At 34.3% G+C, this 20,494-nt stretch overlaps 2 protein-coding genes across 3 annotated transcripts in view; both read right to left on the reverse strand.

Moving 5' to 3' along the window:
- Positions 1-116: 116 nt before the first annotated feature.
- LOC126821988 (src kinase-associated phosphoprotein 2) lies at positions 117-9,854 on the reverse strand. The gene is made up of 8 exons (XM_050550692.2): positions 9,681-9,854; positions 8,171-8,338; positions 7,764-7,823; positions 6,836-6,907; positions 5,806-5,919; positions 3,812-3,906; positions 3,555-3,624; positions 117-2,968 (listed from the first exon to the last, which is right to left on the reverse strand). The coding sequence occupies exons 1-8, from the start codon at positions 9,718-9,720 to the stop codon at positions 2,352-2,354; spliced, it is 1,236 nt and encodes a 411-aa protein (XP_050406649.1). The 5' UTR covers positions 9,721-9,854; the 3' UTR covers positions 117-2,351.
- Positions 9,855-11,379: 1,525 nt separating this feature from the next.
- The window catches only part of LOC126821985 (fibrillin-2), a 52,177-nt gene continuing 43,062 nt past the window's right edge, over positions 11,380-20,494 (reverse strand). For both annotated transcript variants that reach the window (XM_050550687.2, XM_050550688.1), the window contains 11 exons: positions 19,103-19,213; positions 18,401-18,526; positions 17,574-17,699; positions 17,125-17,207; positions 16,857-16,962; positions 16,172-16,276; positions 14,842-14,970; positions 14,111-14,269; positions 13,221-13,451; positions 11,946-12,139; positions 11,380-11,523 (listed from right to left, as the gene is read on the reverse strand). In XM_050550687.2, coding sequence (XP_050406644.1) covers positions 11,473-11,523; positions 11,946-12,139; positions 13,221-13,451; positions 14,111-14,269; positions 14,842-14,970; positions 16,172-16,276; positions 16,857-16,962; positions 17,125-17,207; positions 17,574-17,699; positions 18,401-18,526; positions 19,103-19,213 — 1,421 coding nt within the window. In that variant the 3' untranslated portion in view covers positions 11,380-11,472. The remainder of the gene's footprint in view (positions 11,524-11,945; positions 12,140-13,220; positions 13,452-14,110; positions 14,270-14,841; positions 14,971-16,171; positions 16,277-16,856; positions 16,963-17,124; positions 17,208-17,573; positions 17,700-18,400; positions 18,527-19,102; positions 19,214-20,494) is intronic.

The following is a 20,494-nucleotide window of genomic DNA, read 5'->3' on the forward strand; positions in this document are numbered from 1 at the left end:
ACACCATTTGGTAAAAATAAATATATTAAAAAAAAACAATTAGAAGCAGTTATATCAAAAACAATACAAAGATATATAAAATTTAAAACTATGAAACAAGATTTGTTATATTGAAGACGACTGTAGGAGCAGCACAGCCATTAAATTTACGAATAGTTTTGCAAACACGCCTGGGCAACAATATGTCACTCATAGTATATGATAGGAAGCAGGCCCGTAGCCAGAGAGGGGCAAGGGGGGGCAATGCCCCCCCCCCCCTAAAAAAAATTTGCCGACCATAGCTCTAAAATACCTACTGTAGACTGTGCCGAGTGTGCCCCCCCCCCCCCTAAAAACTTCACTGCCCCTCCGAAGCTAGCAAGCTGGCTACGGGCCTGATAGGAAGTGAAATGATAATATAATTAAATTATATCCTCTTTGTTCATCAGCATAAAATTAATAAACGTTAACAGAATATTTATTTACAATATCATAAAATATAAGATATTTTTGAACAAATGCATTAAATATGTGGTTAAGAGAAATAAACCCATAGCCATGCATAATAACAGATAATGATGCTTTACGTCCCTTTAGCAAACTAACAATGTGGTCTTCTATAGTCAAGCAAACCAAACAAAAAGTTAACAATTACAATCAACATTATAGTAGTTTTATTTTTATAAACTACTGTTAAAGACATTCTACTTATGGAACTCAAGTGTTATTATCTTATTTAGTTACCTATATCAATACCGTATTTTAAGATACTTGAAATCTAGAAATCTGTACAAGTGTACAATGTTGACTGATTTAAGTATTTAGAAATACCGGTATATAATTGACTGATTTAATTATTTAGAAATACCAGGATATAATTAAGCAGCTCTAACAGCAAATTTAGGCTTTTTATAGTATTAAAGAGTGACTTTAATAGATATAATAAAATATCAACTACCCTTCAGTAATAATACAAAATATCAACTGTCCTTCAATAATAATACATATTTTGATATCCGATCTACACAGGAATCAATTCTATGGAATACAATTACTGTTTATTACTGAGGAGTGTGTAGACTTGGATTCTGTTATCATCATTGATAAAGAAATGAAATGAAATGGGGTTTAACGTCCTACTGTACTGCTCCGAACTGGGCTAATGAAGACGGGCATACGCCATACAGTGTGCTATGAGGGAAATTTTGCTCGGACAGCGGCACTACGGCCTACTCTTATATCGAATTCCAACTTCATTCTGAGCGAAGTTATGGCCATTTGAAGAAAAGTGTAGCCTTGATTGCCATTACTACCGTTGTTACAATAAGTCTAGCTAGATTATCCATTTTTTAATTAAATTTTAATTAATCGAATTAGTAATATCTGTTTTAATCTGTTCAAAATCACAACAATTTGATGGTCTAGAAAGTTTATTATGGGCTTGGATTGTGAATAAATGTCTAATTAATGGTTTCTATAACATATGAGGCCAAACAAAAGATCTGCAATAGGCAGATTTAGCTCTTACATAATGAATCTTTGAGTCAAGTTCTAAACTAGCTCATGGTAACTATTCGCCATATTAATGTGTGTACATAGGTTTTGAATAATCACAATGAATTATTTTACAAATAAATGTGTATTTAAAATAATGAAAATATTGATCTCCTTTATTCACTGAACACATTTCTATAATATTAATCCAAGTTATAATATATTAACAATGGCTTTTGGTACACATAATGGCACCAACAGAACACACAAAGGATTGCCGAGAATCAGAATATTTTTTTTATATGGCCTAAGTATGAACAAAAATATAAACATATAATTTAATCCTTTATAAATAATGACACAACAATTACATTTTGATGAAATGTAGTATGGCATATTCAATAAAAATTCAATATTTGGTTTAAATTTTAGCACCATTTCATTGCATTTTTTTTGCTTTTTAAAAAAAATAAAAATATTTCATTACTACAGGGATTATTCAGAGAAAAATAAACATAATTTGAAATTACACAGATACTACTATTATCTTATAGTTTTTGCATAGTATGGCAAGCAGCATTAATAAATATATTATAAGAATATAAAATTTATGGAAACAATATACAATGTACAATATAAAGAGAATATAAATACAAAAGACTATTAGATAGATCTCTTTATATATACATAAACATATACACTCCAAGCAAAGCTAAAATAAAGTCATAATATCTTTCATGCATAATTATCATTCGTGACACAAAGTTCTGCCCATTCTTAAACAGGTCCACAAAACAGGTTGGTTTTTAAGAAATAATTTAAAAATATTTAATAAAAGATATCAACATCAGTGAATTAACGGCTGCAAGTTCTATACTTTATGGCGCCAATTCATAGGCTTTAGCAAGATATTCTTTGGGAACCAATCCTATACTTCCTTTAAGCTCTCCTACCCACCAATTCTCTTTTTCAAAGTCTTTACTTAACACATGTATGATGTCCCCTTTCTCGAAAACCAATTCATTATCCGAATCTGCAGAACAATTCCATTTTCCATAATACATGTTTTCATAATCTTCATTGGGATCCATATCCGGAATATCAAGTTTTGCCATCCGTTTAGCACCTGGAAGTGGTGGGAGAGGAGTTTTTGGCACTGCTGGCAGTGGGGTGTTTGGCACTGCTGGCAATGGGGTGTTTGGCACTGCTGGTAAATCTCTACGAGACGGAGGGGGCACAGGTGGTACATCAGGAATAGGTGTGCTTGGAATAGGGGGTGGGGGGGACTTTGGTAACGAAATAGTAGATACTTTGCGTGCTTCTGGTCCTTTAGGAGGCTTCTTATTAGTATCATCATCTATAGCCTCGTAGACTTCATCAGATTCCATGACCGGGGCTTCATATTCCTCCCCATCTCCTTCGAAATGTTCCTTTTTGGGTAGAGAAGACATTTTTTGATGGACATCATCAATAAATTCATATAATTCTTCCGACACTGTATAAAAAAAATATGAATAGATGTTTAGAATTATTTCACTCCCATGAAGGTGAATGGCAGTTTATTTTGTTTCTTCTATACACTATGTTAGATATGTTCAGAAAGGCTGCAGTTCACAGACTGACATCGACTGTGTTATCTATTAGACTTCAGTGAGTTTATAAATAGATCATTGGACAGTATTACAGCATAATTGGAAGCGCTTAATTTTCATTGGCTGTTTACAGTCCACAAGTAAGAACATGACACAATGATAAGACTTGTCAAATGAGTTTATAAATAGATCATGGGACAGTATTATAGCATGATTGGAAGCGCTTCATTTTCATTGGCTGTTTACAGTCCACAAGTAAGAACATGACACAATGATAAGACTTGTCAAATGTTTCTGGTGAAATATACAACAAAACAGAGAGGGATGCATAACAACAAAATGAAAAACACCCAGTGCTCAAGCAATCAAATATATACAGCATGATGAAATATGCCCTGCCCACCAAATTCTAGGTCTACCAGTAATTCTAATAAGAGTTAAGACCGACATATTGAAAATTGAGTAAAAAGATAAAGATCAGTGTCTTACCAGGTTCACTATGACAAAGTTCAACAGATTCTTTCCATGAATCAAACTCTCCTTTATTCTCGGCCAAAAACTGTGATAAAAATAAAATATGCAATTCAAAATCAAAATTTCTGTTTGAATTCTGAAGTATATAGAAGACTCAATTATCAAGTAGAGAAACCTGATGAAGGTTATTATGGGACTGGATAATCGTAAATTGGCTTATTATTATCAGAAAATAACAACAATAGATGCTCATGTTTCATTTATAAACTTACCTCATATGTCCTTTTTCCTGGGGCCACTAATTCAAAAGATAGATCCTTTTTGGAAGCATCTCGAACTAAATGTGGAGCAGGTCGAAATTCATAACCTTAAACAAAAATATAAAAATGAAAAAGATTAAAGATACATTATGTAAGATTTAGATAAAGAGCTAGTCATTCTTGCTATAATAGTTCGAAAATAGATAATGTAAAATGAATAATTTGAAAATTTCATTCCAATTACTCTATTGCGAGCGATAATATTAGTCTTTGAAGGTTTGACAAGACGTGTGCAATAATTTCAACCACCGGACTGGTTGTTCGAAGCTAAGTCTTGCTCCTCCATTTTTAGCTTAAATCAAAATATGGCTGAACTGTTCTAATCTATTTAATATCGGAGAAATCCGATGCCATCGAGAGCTGATTATGGCCTGGATAAGTTAATTAATGTCTAATTAATAATTTAGAAAACATTTCAAGCTGAAAGAAAGACCCGTTATAGGCAGATTTAGCTGTTGCATAATGTACGTTTAAGGCTACAGATTATCAACATAACTCTTTAAGAAACTATATGAACCTTAGATTTACTAAAACATTGCAAAATCCTCCAAACTGAACTAGAATAACTAAATTTTCACAAGTGATAATCAAACTCCTAAAAACATTTCATTTATGGCTCATAAATTGAAAATTAAATTGATGGCTTGGTAGAAATTTATTGTACACTGTACTTTTGAACAACTGGCAGCAGGGATGGGGCCATTACATTGCCAATGTAATTAATTACATTACCATTACTTTTTAAATGTAATCATTACAATTACTTTCTCTTTCTTAGCAATGTAATTAATTACCATTACCCATTACATTGAAAGTAATTAATTACCATTACCCATTACATTGAAAGTAATTAATTACCATTACCCATTACTTTATGACTATATAAATAAAAAACATTTTTCATAGAAATTAAAAAGACAAGCTTCTTTTTCTGCCATGAAGCGCCTACAAAATCAAACTCAAAATAATCCTTGAGTTACTTAATAGATATTTGTTTATGAATTGTGATTTCTAGTAACTATAACAACAAGGCAAATTTTATAGTGATGGGCAGTGGTGACAAAAACTGACATTTTCACTGTATGACTTGAAAAATTAATCAAAAGTATAGTTAATTAACTTTTAAGTAATTTTTTAAAAAGTTTTAATCAATCCAAATAGTTTGTCTATAATATATTGTATAATAACTGGTACATTATTCAGCATGACTCTAAAAACAAAATATATATTAGTTTTAAATAACCATAAAATGATGAGATTTGGTTTATTTGGTTTGTCACTTGTTACCTAGAGATTAAGATTAAAATGTAGTAAGACTATTTATTGTCTTTTAATCTAACCGACTGATTGATTGATTGATTGATTGACTGAGTGATTGGCTGCAAATTAGTACTAATCTTTGATTACAATATACATCTTTTCAGAAATCCTCTTTTTATGTTACATGTCTTAAAAAAGGGTCCTACATAAAAAGTAATAAAAGAAAATGTTTAATGCCTTCTTATTCTTCTTATAATTTGTTAAATCGGACTTAAATCTTTTTTAAAAATTATAATGAATTGGATTTGTGTCAGATACACTTAATTATTTATTTGGTGCTATAAAATTTTAGGCTCGTCAAATTGGAAATATTTATATGTGCCATAAAATATAATTGAAAAGTAATTGAAATGTAATTGACCATTACATGTTTTTTGGGATTTAATGAAATACATTTCCATTACTCATTACTTTTGAAATCTTCAATTACTCATTACATGGCCATTACTTAAAAAAATGTAATGATTACATTCCATTACCATTACCCATTACCACTACCCCAGCCCTGACTGGCAGAGACGCCCAAAATGCCAATTCAGAAACATTAATTGTAAGATTTATCAAAACTGCATTAAATAATTAGAACCCCTCCCATTTTGCTAATATAACTAAACTGTATTTCATACCATTTAAATGAAATGCTCCTTTCTGTTTTTTGTCCGTTGGTTTTTCAAAATAATAGAGTACCGCTGTATGAATAACACAATATCTTCTTTGGTAGCTAAACTTGCCAATTAATCCTGTTAACATAAAATATAAAACATTTAGGTGTATGGGTTGATTAACAAAAAATATTTTTTTAATGTGACGGTCATTGTAAAATAGTTCTGGGTTCGATCCAGGTGTAAGTCATGCAAGTTCCATGGGATTTTCCAGCATGGCTTCCCCTTGTCAGTGTATGCCTGTCTTCATTAGCCCAGTTGGAGCAAAAAAGGAGGATGTTAAATAAGATTTACATAAAGAGCTGGGTGTTCTTGCTATAATTGTTCAAAAATAGATAATGCAAAATGAACATATTGAAAATTTCATTTAAATCACTTTATTCTGAGCCAAGTTATCAATGTTTGTAGTTTTGACAAGATGTGTGCATTGATTGTTTATTATCCTATCCACGGTACTGGTACATTCAAGACTTAGACTCCATCTTCCATTTTTAAATTAAATCATTAAATGGCTGAACTATTCTAATCTAGTTAAATTCTCAAGCATCTGATGGCATCTAGAGTTGAATATGGTCTTGTCATGTTAATAAATGCCTAATTAATAATTTATATAACATTTAAGGCCTAAAGAAAGCCCTGCAATCGGCAAATTTAGCTCTTATATAATGCATCTTTAAGTGCATCCAAGAAAATGTTGACACAGATGGATTCTGATGTGCGTTTAAGACAAAATAACCGACATTTAACCTATCATTTTCTATCCAATGTGTCGTTCAACCCACATTTAATAAACAATGATATTTACTTTTTAATTAATCACAAATGTATCTGAATTACATGGACAGTTTAAAATTTGCACCACCTTACAGTTTACAAGATGACAGTGTAATCAGAATTTCCTGATAATTAAGATTTATATTTAGCAAAACAATTTTAGAAAAATATTGCATGATGTGTACTGACCATAAATCTTAATTTAACTTGTGTAACTTACCCTTTCGTTTCTTTTCTAAATAACCAGTTATAAGTGGTTTATCTAAGGCCACTGCAGAAACTTCTTTAATATCTGAGGTAAAAAAAATCATTAAATTATCAAGTCAATATTTTGCCTAATTTGTTTACCTCAAATTGATACAGGATGGGGGACTTGGCAATTTGTTTAGATATAATGAGGTCATGCGTGGACGTTAAAGAACCCTTGACAATTGGAATCTTTAAAGAGTAAGTGGAAAATTTTCCCCATAGTATACTGGATGGTGCATGCCCATCTCCATTAGCCCCTGGTTGGTGCAGGATGTTAAATCCCATTTTATTTATTTCACTGCCAGTTGTCACTCATCTGTTGATTTCACTGCCAATTAAGACAGACACACAAGCTCTCCCGTCAAAAGGCAAAACCTAGTAACTCACTTTTTTCTTATTTTGAGAAAACAAAGGAAAACGTAATGAATGAATATTAAACCCCAGCTCATCCATTGATTTGACTATTGAGTTACTAGGTTTTTCTGTGGTATACTGGGCAAATGAAGGAAGTTGCTAGGTTGTGTCATGGGTGTAACTGCTTACAAAATCAAAAGATTCGAATATCTAGTATAACCACAGGAAGCACAATTTTGATAAAAAAGTGAGTTACTAGGTTTTGCCTTTCGACGGGAGAGCCCCACCAATGAAGCTGAATAGAATATATTTCATTCATTTCAGTTCATTGTTCTAATTTGTGAATGATTATTATTATGAGTTATTTTGAGTCAACTATTACTATATATATATCAGTACAGTCACAGGCACTTGAAGGGATTAAAATAAAACTTCTTACTACTGCTTGACTATATATTATAGTATATATAAATGCATGTTTAAGCAATCCAATACAAACAAGCAAATTGTGCCTTTGAATTAAGGGCTAGGGTTTATAAACTTACTTTCACTGTAGGCTACTTCTTCTTCGCTATTAACACTACTTGTTGTAAACACAGATTCATCTGGAAATAAAGAGAACAGTTATATATCACAAAAAATATACAAGAAATACCAGGTTTACATAGGCAGCGCCAGTTAAGAATGTGGATGAATACTTGATAAAGAATCAAGATGATCTAAATGTGTACACTGACTGAATCAATTCGGACTTTGTGAATTCTGTTGAAACAATATACAAACCATCTGGCACAGGGTATACTTATACCATCTTTAAAATATCTGAGAAGCTGGGAATTGTAATCACACCACTAGCCTTAATGACTGACCTTATGATCAAAAGTCTTTAGACTATTCAGCCATCTAATCCCCCTTTCAACAACCTCTAAATAAGAATATATTAGTTACTAACCTAATTCAGCAGGTACTTTTAGTTTACTATCTTCTTTAATATCAGGTTTTAAAGCACTGTACTCTTCTTGTAAATTATGTATCGTGTCTGCGATTTTATTCTTCTGTTTCTTGGCTTTATCGCTGAGTTTTTCATTTTTCAGAGTTTCATTCATGAACGTTTGCACGTCTACATAAAAAGAAGTTTATGTTTAATTTATTACTGTATGTATAGAAAGGATAATTTATATTGTCTTAGTATTAGTGAATTGAATAGAAATTAGCTTGAATGTCCTACTATTCTGCACTGATTGGGCTTATGAAATGAAATGGGGTTTAACGCCCTACTGTTTTGCTCCGAACTCGGCTAATGAAGCAGGCATACGCCATACAAGGTGTTATGAGGGAAATTTTGCCTGGACAGCGGCACTACGGCCTACTCTTATTTTTTACGTGCACGACTATGTGTACACAGGACCTTGGTTTTTCGTCCCATCCTAACGACTAGACAGCTTTCCTTACCAGCCCCTCCTTTATTACTGACAAGGGAGAACCACGCCGGAAAATCTGAATGAACTTTCTCGGCCAATGCAGGGATCGAACACCCGACCTCCAGGCTAGCGAGCCAGCGTCTTACCCACTTAGCCACGTGATCCCCAACTGGGCTAATGAAGACAGGCATATGTCATACAGTGTGCTATGAAGGAAATTTTGCCCAGACAGTGGCACTACTGCTTAATCTTATTTCAAATTTCAATGTGTAAACAGCTTCCTGGTTGTTTGTTCCATGTTAGACCCTACATCCGACACCATGGACTCTGGAGAATACTACCAGTGTAGACGTTAAAGACTATCATTCAATTTGGACTCTTCACGTTTCTCCACGAACAGAACTGATTTATAAAAATGACACTAAAAACAGAAACGATTGGATTTAAATCAGTTTATATACATTTATATTACATTATCAAATGCATTGCAACCCATTTGTGTCCATTTCTAAGTGCCAAAGAATAGAGATTTAGCCTCTTTATGGATGAATGATGTACATATTGGGTTTTAGTTGTGTTGGGGCTGGGAGCAGAGGTCAATAGGTGGGAGGTGGGGACATTCGACATTAGTTACCTTAACATCCCCTGAATATTTAATGTTTCTAAAAACAACGGGAAGTGGTATTAAAGCAAAAAGAGCAATGCATGGGCCTATGCATATAGTGCCTAGTAGCACTTTAAAGATCCTGACAGAAATACTCCAAATATAAGTAAAAGTTATTAGTAGGCCGTTGCTTGGTTATAACTTTGCAAATTTCCCCTTTTGCAACACCCCATAGCATATTCTTGTCCTCATTAGACAGGTTGGCGCAGAAAAGCAAGATGATGAAACTTATTTCATTGACTAAAAAAAAGGATGAAGCCGAGTTGAATGAAATGATTGTCATATTATCTGTAGTACTAGTAGTGTATGAAGATAATCTTTCAGAGAAGGAAATTACATACAGAAAACGAACCTGTCAAACAGTAGATCTAACTTACCGATTAATATTTGTCGGATTGATTCATTGTATGAGGTCATCTTGGAGATAAATTTTTCCTCTCCAAAAGATCGACTGATAAATTCACTTTATCCTAATTTCTATCTTTCCTGGTGGACCTTCAGTAAAACACTTCCTGATACTCATCTCTTCCTACTTCCTAGTCGTGACGTAAACAAGCTACGATTATCTAGCCAACTTGTAGAAAATATGTTTGGATAATCAAGACTACTAATTTTTCGTCTCCCACTGACTCAAGGGAAGCAAATCCATTTTTCAATAAAAATGTGTGTTCCCTCCCTTGTGCCATTTAATTTGCCCTTGTAGGCCTATTATTCAATCTGATAGTTTATTTTTGCATTCGGATTAATTTTGGTCAACGTTTCACTCGGATTAGATTTTGACACGTTGTGTAGCGTTTTTCTTTTTTTGATATTTTTTTTTCTTTTATGTAAATTGGAACTATCGAAGAGACAATAATAATCCAATGTCCAATTGAAAATTAATTTCAACCTGAAGCAGAATTGATACAAGAGATTTTGTACACTTATTTTTTCGTTGGTAAATGTCCCTGCAAGTATTAAATGTGCCTATATAAAGATTGGAACAAACGGAATGTTGAGCAGAAAGCTACAGCCAGTCATGTAACAGCCATTTAACATTGAAGTCAATGGGCAAATAATCGCTAGTCTGAGTCAAGGTTTCAGACTAGCAATTATGTGCCCATTGACTTCAACGTTAAATGATTGTAATATCACAGCTTTTGTTTAACTTTCCGCACGATTTTTAGTTGGGGGGTGGGGGGGGGGGTGGGAGTGGAGGTCCCAGAGGGTAATAAAATATTAAATCATATGCCGTGGATAGAAATTCAAAGAAAAATAATATGTACATGTCTAGTTAATAGGGATCAATGACTCCAATGCTCCAAGCCAAATATGAAAAAGATCCATTAAAAACTATAACCTTTATGCGTTCACAAGGTCTTTCGGAAAAGGTCAAGTAACACTGATTTTTGGACGGTTGTTTATTGGTCATAATTTGTTAAATAATATGACGTGGGTAGTAAGGTAAAGAAAAAGAAAATGTACATGTCTAAGAATAGATTATAGTCAGTAGCGGATTATCAGTGAGGCTGATGAGGCTGTAGCCTCAGGCCCAAAGATTTTGTAAAAAAAATTTTTTTAGACTTTTCTGATACGATTAAAAACGCATAGACAATGAATGTTAGGGGGTTGGGTTTAAGCCCAACGGGAATCAACATAGGCCCTGACCCGAAATTAATTAGGCCCACGCCATTTTAAAAATAGGCCCTATTTAAAAACTAAATAGGCCCCCCAGCAACTGCCGCCTCAGGCCTTGGTGGAGCTTAATCCGCCACTGATTATAGTTAAGTAACATTGATGTTTGGACAGTTGTTTGTTTTTTTGTACATTAAAGAATGTTAGTTGCAATCTATGTCATGCTTGAATAACTTACAACCCAATATCAAATCTATATGGAAAACGCGTGTCTTGCGTATCAAGGCAAGTATTATGTAACAGATTCTTTAAAACATAATTTGCAGATAATTGTTTCATTGAGAATTATGGAATATTAAATAGTTCTCCAGGGACAAGATTATATAATATATTGAAGACAGACGAAGACCCGAGTAGTACCGATTTTGGAAGAGGCACCAAGGTTTACACATTGAACAAATATTTTAATATTTGAAGTATTTTATTATCTGACATGGCGTATTACACATTTACATTACGTATTACACGTTTACATAAGACACAATTTAATATATTTTATGTTGTGTGGGCAAGATCATTACATTTGCAGCTCAGCACTGATGAAATCTGAAACAGAAGAAATTCATTTTATTGTTCATTTATTGAATTTTTAAACCACAAAAACATTACGATTCACGAAAATTCAATTTGACATGGGAGCCATGATGGCTCAGTATGTTCAACACTAGCTCACTAAACAGCTGGAATCCAGTATAAGTGTAAGCCATAGTAGGGCGTAGGCTCGTCTTCATTAGCCCAGACGGCACAGAAAAGTATGACGTTAAACCCCATTTCATTTTATTTCAGTTTGGCAGAGCAAATAATTTTTTTTATTTTTACTGGAAGTCCCATCTATAGTAAAAACAAGTTGTGAAAGGTGTAGTACTTATAATAAAACAGGGAATAGTGATGAAATCACTATTGTGGAAGCTGGCGTTAAACTATCCAGATACTACATTTTTGTATACATATCAAATATCACACGTTACCTGTCTTACAAGTGTCGTACCATTGGCACACATCAGGTTGTATGACGCCATCTCTGTTTCATCTGCTTCACAACATTTATCAGGCATGACACCACAGCCCCCTTCACAAATACCAACTGGTACAGGCTCACCAACACACGTACCATCACTTAAATCTTGGTACTGAGTATACAGAGAACAGTTTAATGGTAACGCTAAAATAAGAGAAAAGTTGGCATTGATTTAATACACTCTATTTCAATAATTCGCTTGCGCGCTGGGATCATTAGCTAATCTGTTTCACAGAGATAATGCGAAAGCCTTCTTTTAACTTTGTACAAGAAGACTGACCTTTAAGTTCGCGTGGAGTATAGGTCTACTATTTTATGTACCCATTTACACTAAGTATGAAATATTTTTTATCCAGATATACATCTCACACTATTTTATTTTTCTTCATAATTTAAAAGCATTGTTTCGGAATTTAATTTGCAGAAGAAAACAGTCAATAGTCAGAGCTAATTAACTCGCCGGATATCATCCCTTTTAGTGCAAGTAATGGCCAAGCGAATCTTTACTGCTGATCAGTTTGGTCAGCATGGGAGGAAATTGGAAAACCCAGAGAAAGGCACAAGACTCGTTGGACCAATGCCCACCCGCTCCCCGGAGAACTACGGTAATAGTACAATACTGCATCATGGGGGCCCTTTTATCCTCAACCTAGAGCACATTTCAAGATTTCAATTTCCGAATTAAACCTAGCGCACACTTGTCGATTTTAATATTTTCGTACAGCGAATATTTGTTAGATATTCTAACTCCTTAAATCAGAACATCTATCAGGTGTTCCAGAAAGAATACACATACTCTTTCCCGTGTACAATAACCACTAATATTTAAAACGAAGTGAAGCGACAGGTTTGAAACGATTTCAGCAGCCGGAGCTAAGACGTTTAGGATAATCCCAGGGCCACCAGCAGAGTCGCCAGTCTCGTGCTTTAACCCCCCCCACCCCCCCCACCCCAAAAACAACAGCAAACGTTTGTTAGCCATGTGAAGTCACCGAAAGAAACGTGTTATCAGGTGTTCTAGAAAGAGTAAGGATACCCTGAACGATACACGTCATTATCTAATAACCTCTATCGTTTAAAAATGCATACAAATGAAGAACTGACTTATGTATATGGACTTCCATAGCTTAGGTATAACACTAACACCGATGTTCACTTTTTGTTTTGCTATCAATTCGTAACATTTATACATGAGAATAAATACAATGCGAGCCTTTAAACTCACTTCCACAAGGCGAATTACTGAGTACATGGTATCGTCTATTGACTTCACAAGCTTTCTTCTGTAGCTCACATCTATTCTTGAACGTCACTTGTCGATACCCCAACAGACCACAGATAGGAGCGTCTTCTCTGAATGTGCAGTTCGGACAGATACATTCTGGCACGGAGGGCATGAGTGGAGATGGGATGCAGATCTGTCCGTATCCTGGACACGTATAATTAAAGCATGGGGCTGAAATAAATGTATTATATATTAATCTGGGTGTAAGGTAGAAAATATAGACAGTGCAAACAATCATAATTTAGCATAAAAAAGCAACAATGGCGGAAATAGTATACACATTCGCCCTGCTGTAGCTTTGAGGCTAATTTTTGACCAACCAAATGTTTATTTATATATTGTTCGTTAAACTGAGTATACCTCTTTGATTTGGCTAACATACTAAATTATTGATTGAGTTAAATCTGATTTATTTAGCAAAGTTGGTATATTAATGCTTTTACGTATACTTGGTATAGATAAGTGAGTGGTAAGATTCAGCCGATTATGCGTTCTATTATACGGTAAACTAAAATACGATATTTCAAAATAACACATACGATCAATTGAATTCAAACTTTAAACTTGAGTTTAATCAACGAGGTTTAGTTCCTAGCAGTTTCTTGCAATGACCCGACACCCAACCTAGATGCATACCATTTCACACGATGTTGTTTGTAATACTAGATAAAGTAATGATCAGAAAAATTAATATAATATAATATAAACGTCGTCAACGCTATCCAGGGCTGATCCACGAACATGGGATGAACACATATACTAGTCTTAATTTCAGTGATCATATTAATTAGTTCAAAGCTGTAATAATTCTGAACAGGAACAAAATTTACCATCACTACAGTTTCCATAACAAATGGCTGTTTCGTCTAAGGCATATAGTGTAAGTTCATAGGCAGTTTGCGTTCTTATTTCTGTTCTGCTTCTGACCATTTCACCTGGACCACAATCAACACTACATGTACTCCATTCTGTCCAGGCGCTAAAAGGACCTGAAACATTATAAGAAGTAGGAATAAAAAAAAACTTGTTTTTATAGGTACAACGCCAGATATTAAGTTGGTGTTTAGCGACTATGCCATTACTCCGAAAAGCTTTTACACGAAAATGTGAATATTGTAAGGGCATGGCTGACGGCAATAACGTTAAAAAGGTGGGTGTGTAACAAAATCATATTTTTCATTAAAATACCGATGCGCCATTTACATTTTCTGCTCAAATATCAAATTTATCGCATTTAATTAAGAAAATAAAATAGAAATACCAACACTAGATAACGCCACGGCTTTGATTCAATCGGATTTTTTTTTTTTTTTTTTTTAAAAAAAGCCTCCCAATAGTATTTTCCCGACAAAAAAAATGGCAGCGGGCGTATTAAATAGTGAACATCATAGATGAAATTTTAATTCTACCTATCTTTGTAAATCTTGCTCGGAATTGAACCATTTTTAGACTACATTCGTATTAGAGATTCACTTTTCACAATAGTGTATTTTTACAAGGGATTCCTATAACGCTAAATGATACGTCGAGACTTCAATAAACACAAATAAAATGATCATACTTCCAGATGCCTTATCACACAATCTAACATCAGTATGAATAGTGGAATTGTCATCATTAACTTCACAGGAGATTCTTCTAAATTCACAATCATTTTGAAACAACAGTAGACGAGTGCTGCACACTGGGCCTGTAAATTAGATATATTTTAAAATAATACAAGATAACGACATGACAAAACAGATACAGAACAAACTGTAAAGGAACAAAGCAAAACAAAAAAGGAAATTAAATGCACCTTTTAAAAGAAGTCACAACTTAAAGTTGTCGGCGAATTATATTTATTTACATATAATTATGTACAGAATTTATCATTAGTCTACAGATTTTAAACCCACTATGTGCAATTAGATAAAGACGATTGGAAAAGAAAAAAGAAAACTGCGAAAACGTTGAACGACTTACTTATGTGCACGAAGCGGGCTAATGAAGAAGATCCATACAATGAAATGAAATGAAATGGGGTTTAACGTCCTACTGTTCTGCTCCGAACTGGGCTAATGAAGACGGGCATACGAAATACAGTGTGCTATGAGGAAAATTTTGCCCGGACAGCGGCACTACTGCCTAATCTTATATCGAATTCCAACTGTCAAGGGATCTTTTACGTGCACGCCAATGTGTACACGGGACCTCTGTTTTTCGTCCCATCCGAACGACTAGACAGCTGTCCTTGTCAGGCTCTCCGTCCTGCAGCACTGACAAGGGGGAACCACGAGGTCCGTACAGTGTGCTACAGGAAATAATTTGCCATGATAGCTACCCTAGGGGATCATTAAAGCACCCCTATGGTACACACAGGATTAAGGTTTACCGAACTACTCGAAGGACTAGATCTGGGGAACGTTCTCAGCCACCATTGTGATCTAAATAAGATCTCCTGATTAGTGCAGCTGCAGGCTTTACTTCGTGAACTCATTGCAGATACTTCACTGAGGTAAAAATATTTATGCTTGAAGAATACGTATATCCGCGAAACGTACCTTCTATTACCTTTGTCCATAATTTACTATTTTACACGTTTTCATAAACATGAACATAATTTGATTGCTTTTGTCAATTTGCTCATGATAATATGTATGCATTATCGTAATTGCATTCAATTAAAGAGCGAGAAAAAGAGAAATGGGATTTAACGTCAACTTGAGAGAAACTAGGTGGTTTCAGGACTACCGCATGCTTTAATTTTATTTCAATAATTCTCTTTCTCTCTCTTTGATTGAAGGCAATTACGATATTGAATCCATATAATTAAATAGTAATAGTTAAATTCTAAATAATTAAATTAATTAAAATGCATTTTCTAATTCAGCTAACATTAATGTACTTACTGTTTTCTGATCCACATTTGGGACAAATACATTGAGCTAGGTTTAGAATAGGATCTACAGCGCATTCCTCGTATGGTTTATCACATACTACACCGGTACAGGTCACTGTAAATACGAACAGGTGAAAGTAGGATTCAAAACTTCACTAAAATCGCCTGACATCTTACAAGGAATTTGTTATTGACAGCCCCATGCTCATGGGATATACACTACCGTAGTTCAAATGGCAACTCAATCCTAATTATTTAGAGACCCCACTTGCTAGAAAATAAACACCGTGATAATTCATGAAAGTTCGAGCCCTAACTAAATAAACCGAAATGAAATGAAATAAGATTGAACGTCCTACTTCTATTTACTACCCGGGCTAATGAATATGGGGGCAGACGCCATACATTGTGCTATGAAGAGGCGCTACGATCCACTTTTAATTCGATTATCAATTGTCAAGGGTTCTTATACGTATACGTGTCCGCCAATGTGTGGGACCTCGTTTTTTGTCCTATTGTTCCTTGCCAGACCTCCCGTCCTGTAACCCTGGCAAGGAGAACCCCCAAGGAACATTCTGGAAAGAGGGACCTCCAGGTTAGCAAGCGGCCAGCGCCATACTCGCCAAATAACTTCGGCTCCCAACAACGTAAACCCAGGATATGGTTACAGTTACATCTTTATTTAAATTACATACCCTTACAGGCTCCTCTGTAATTCACTTCTATAAACTTAGCGGTTCTACATGCCTCTACTATTAACTTTCTTTCTGTCGTATACGTTATTCCATCACTACCACAAACCTTTAAATATAAGCAAAGTCAGTTCTGTATTCCGAGATTGTAATTGTAAGGATGTGTTGATCTCATGTATTCATATATCTAGCATTTGGAAAAATTGTTCTGCGCATGACGAACAATGAACGATGTCATTCGTCTACAGAAAAAATGAATTGTGTTTCTAACCTGTCCAGCACGAAAACAACCGTCCCCTCTACACGAACAACATTTTTTACCACCAACTGCTGTGACTTTTTCAGCCGCATTCGCTGAAAAAAATACAAAACATGTCTGACGATTTCCCAACAATGTTCATATTATGTTTTAATAAAATTCTGTTGTTGATATATTTGAGTCCAAATGCGTCGTTGTATGCACTTTCTAATGATAATCTAATCACCAATTCGGTATCTGCAATGTCCCAAATAGTTCAAACACACCCTTCGGTATCCGCAATACAACACCCCTATTTCAAAGTCGCGTTGCCGGTAAGCTTGTGCAAATTTTCCATTTTCTGAGTTGTCTTGTGATAATTCATAAATGGTATTATCACATCTACCCAAAGAGACCAGAACTGTTTCCCACAATATAGATTTGTTAAAGCCAAATTGTTTCTATTTGTAAAATGTATTTACCTATGCAAGTTCCACCTGCGCCCATATCATAGCCTTCACAGCATTCACATATAAAACTACCATGTGTATTGATACACTCGGCATTGGCATCACAATTATCAAACCCAGCTTCACATTCATCAACATCTGAAATAGTGATATTTGTATCGTTGTGAAGATTAACTACGACATGATTCAAGTGTTTTTTCTATTAACACCTCTTTGTCTCATACAAAGCTCAATAAGGCGGAAATGTTTTTCGTCGAATCCTCTTCTATTTCAGAGCTTTAGACACATCGAGCAATTATGCATATTAGATCAGGTCATACAATATACACCAACCTCTGATCCAACAATAATCTTTAGTTTTAAACTTCAAAAGAACCAGGCATATAGTTTTTTCTAGCAGCTTTAACGCAAGTGATGTCAAAAGGGATGAAATGCGTGTCAATGGAATTAATGTTTTGGTCCATATCACTTTCCATAATATAATGTATATAATGCAATATTCTTTAGAGAATAGAATGGGGTTTAACGTCTCGTAGATACTTGAATTGGATCATTTTGAAACTAACATACGGATTTCTATTTCTATGATATGCATCTAGATTTAGTATGAAAACATTGCTTACTTAGAGCATAGGTTTACGGAATTTGAATCCGAAATGAAATATTCAATAGATTGAACACTTTGTTTCAAAGTCAACTTCCAATCTAATTTAACATGGAACTATACGGTCAAATCAAGTCAAATACTAAAAACAATAAATAAACAGAGAATGTCCCTTTACCACCCTAGAGGAGAGTGTCAATACAAATAATATATTAGCAAACATCCGTATACTTACCAACACAATAGTTTCCGTAAGGTACAAAACCAGGAATACAATGACATCTATAACTACCTATTGTATTCGTACAATTTTGACCAATATGTATACAGTCATCTGTTCGGGTTTGACATTCATCAATATCTATTTCAATTAAAGAATAGTGGATAATCATACAAGTCGGTACAGTTTACTTTATATCTGACCTAGTACTATTGATAATATACCCCCACTCTTTTAAAATGACTTAATACTAATACTGTGCACAATAGAGAGAATTCCAGACCAAGAGTCCATAACAATCAAGGCAAATTTGAGTTAATAGTAAAGTTTATTTCGTAAATGGGAAATCTATCACAATAATAATAATACACAATGGTGAAATAGCATTAAGTGACCTCGGAAGAGTAAAAATACTACCCCTGGTCCCGTAATCTACCACGTTACTATAAAATTATATAAATAGGCCGACTTTCTGGCCTGCTAGTACCAGTAGTTTTCTTCAATCTCCAATTCGCCCGGGTTGTTAGAAATACCCTCCTACCATTTTGAATAAGAATATTAGAAAGATTTTATCTTATACACGGTAAACCCCTAAAAGGCAGATTATGACAGATTATCTAACCATGAAATTAAACAATATTAATGTCAATTGAAAACTAAGAGTTTGGTTAGGTTTATACAGAAGATACCTTCACGTTAGGTTTATAAAGAACATACCTTCACATTTTGTACAATCGCCAATGTAACCCTTTTTACATTGGCATTCGGCGTTATTATCTCTGTTACACTCCATGTTTTCCGGACATGTCTTATTAAAACATATGTCATCTATAAAAAACATAACAAATTTCTTTTTTAGAAAACGAACATAACAAATCGAAGGAATGAAAAAAAAACCAAATTACTATTTTAAAAACGAACATAACAAACTGAACCAAAAAAAGAAAGAAACAAAATTACTATTTTTAAAAAGAAAGAGAGAAAGAAACCCAGTTACTTTTTAAAAAAAGGGGGGGGGGGGGTGGATGGCCGAATGGTTAGCATGTGCGCGCTGTATCATAAAGCCTGTCATTGAGTCAACTGGCGTGGTTTCGAATCCCTGGTTGTGCGTGACAAGGAGGAGGGTCGCCTGTCCAGCCTCATGGGTTTTCTCCGGGTCCCCCGGTTTCCCTCCACTGCTAAAGACCCCCACGCGCAAGCGAATTATTAAAATAAAATTAAAAACCATGTGTTAGTCCCGAAATGACCTAGTTTGTGTAGAGTGGACGTTAAACCCCATTTCTCTCTCTCTCTCTCTCGCTCTTTAAAAAAAAACCAAACGAACATAACAAACTGAACGAATAAAAGAATTAAAACCAATTAAAGACGAACATAAAAAAATTTAACAATAAAGACAAAGAAACCAAATTACTATTTTTTTTTAAAACAAACAACCTGAACGAATACGAGAAAGAAACCCATGTACTCTTTTCTCTAAAAACAGTTATTCTGCAGATCATGTTCTTTGCCATTTGTTTATTTTTGATCATCTGATTGAGTAGAGGTTTACTTTCGATATTTTGTTTTGTGCAAACCAATCGATTAAATCTTCAAATGAAGACTAAATTAATCAAACTTTTTTTCAGTAGATCATATGTATCAAATACCTGAAATTATGCTATCATCAGCGCATATCATAGCACACTTACAATATTACTAGCAGATTGATATCCGTAGATTCAAAGATGAAACTGCGACTATTTTTCTTTAATTGAATAGAAATAATGATAAAAGCCCTAAATGAACATTTTTTGACGAAAATCGGTCATTCCATTACCAATATATTGAGCCCCCCCCTCCCCCTTTGTGCCTACCTCGTGAAATCCAATTATATAATTCCCTGAAACTTGTTGTGAAGTCATGCGCATAGTTCTAGATCAATTAAAATTTGTCACATAATCCTCGCCGTTTTAAGATGACGACAGGGTTTATTCGTATCAGTTTGAGCCTTACAACCGAAACACCAATGTAAAAAGAAGTTGTCGCTTCAAATATTGAGAAGTTAATCCTAGTCCAATAAAGTTCTGTGATACTGTTTTAAAAAAAATGAAAACTTTTTTTTCCATGTGG

Source organism: Patella vulgata, chromosome 5 (assembly GCF_932274485.2).
Source record: "Patella vulgata chromosome 5, xgPatVulg1.2, whole genome shotgun sequence".
NCBI lineage: Eukaryota > Metazoa > Mollusca > Gastropoda > Patellidae > Patella > Patella vulgata.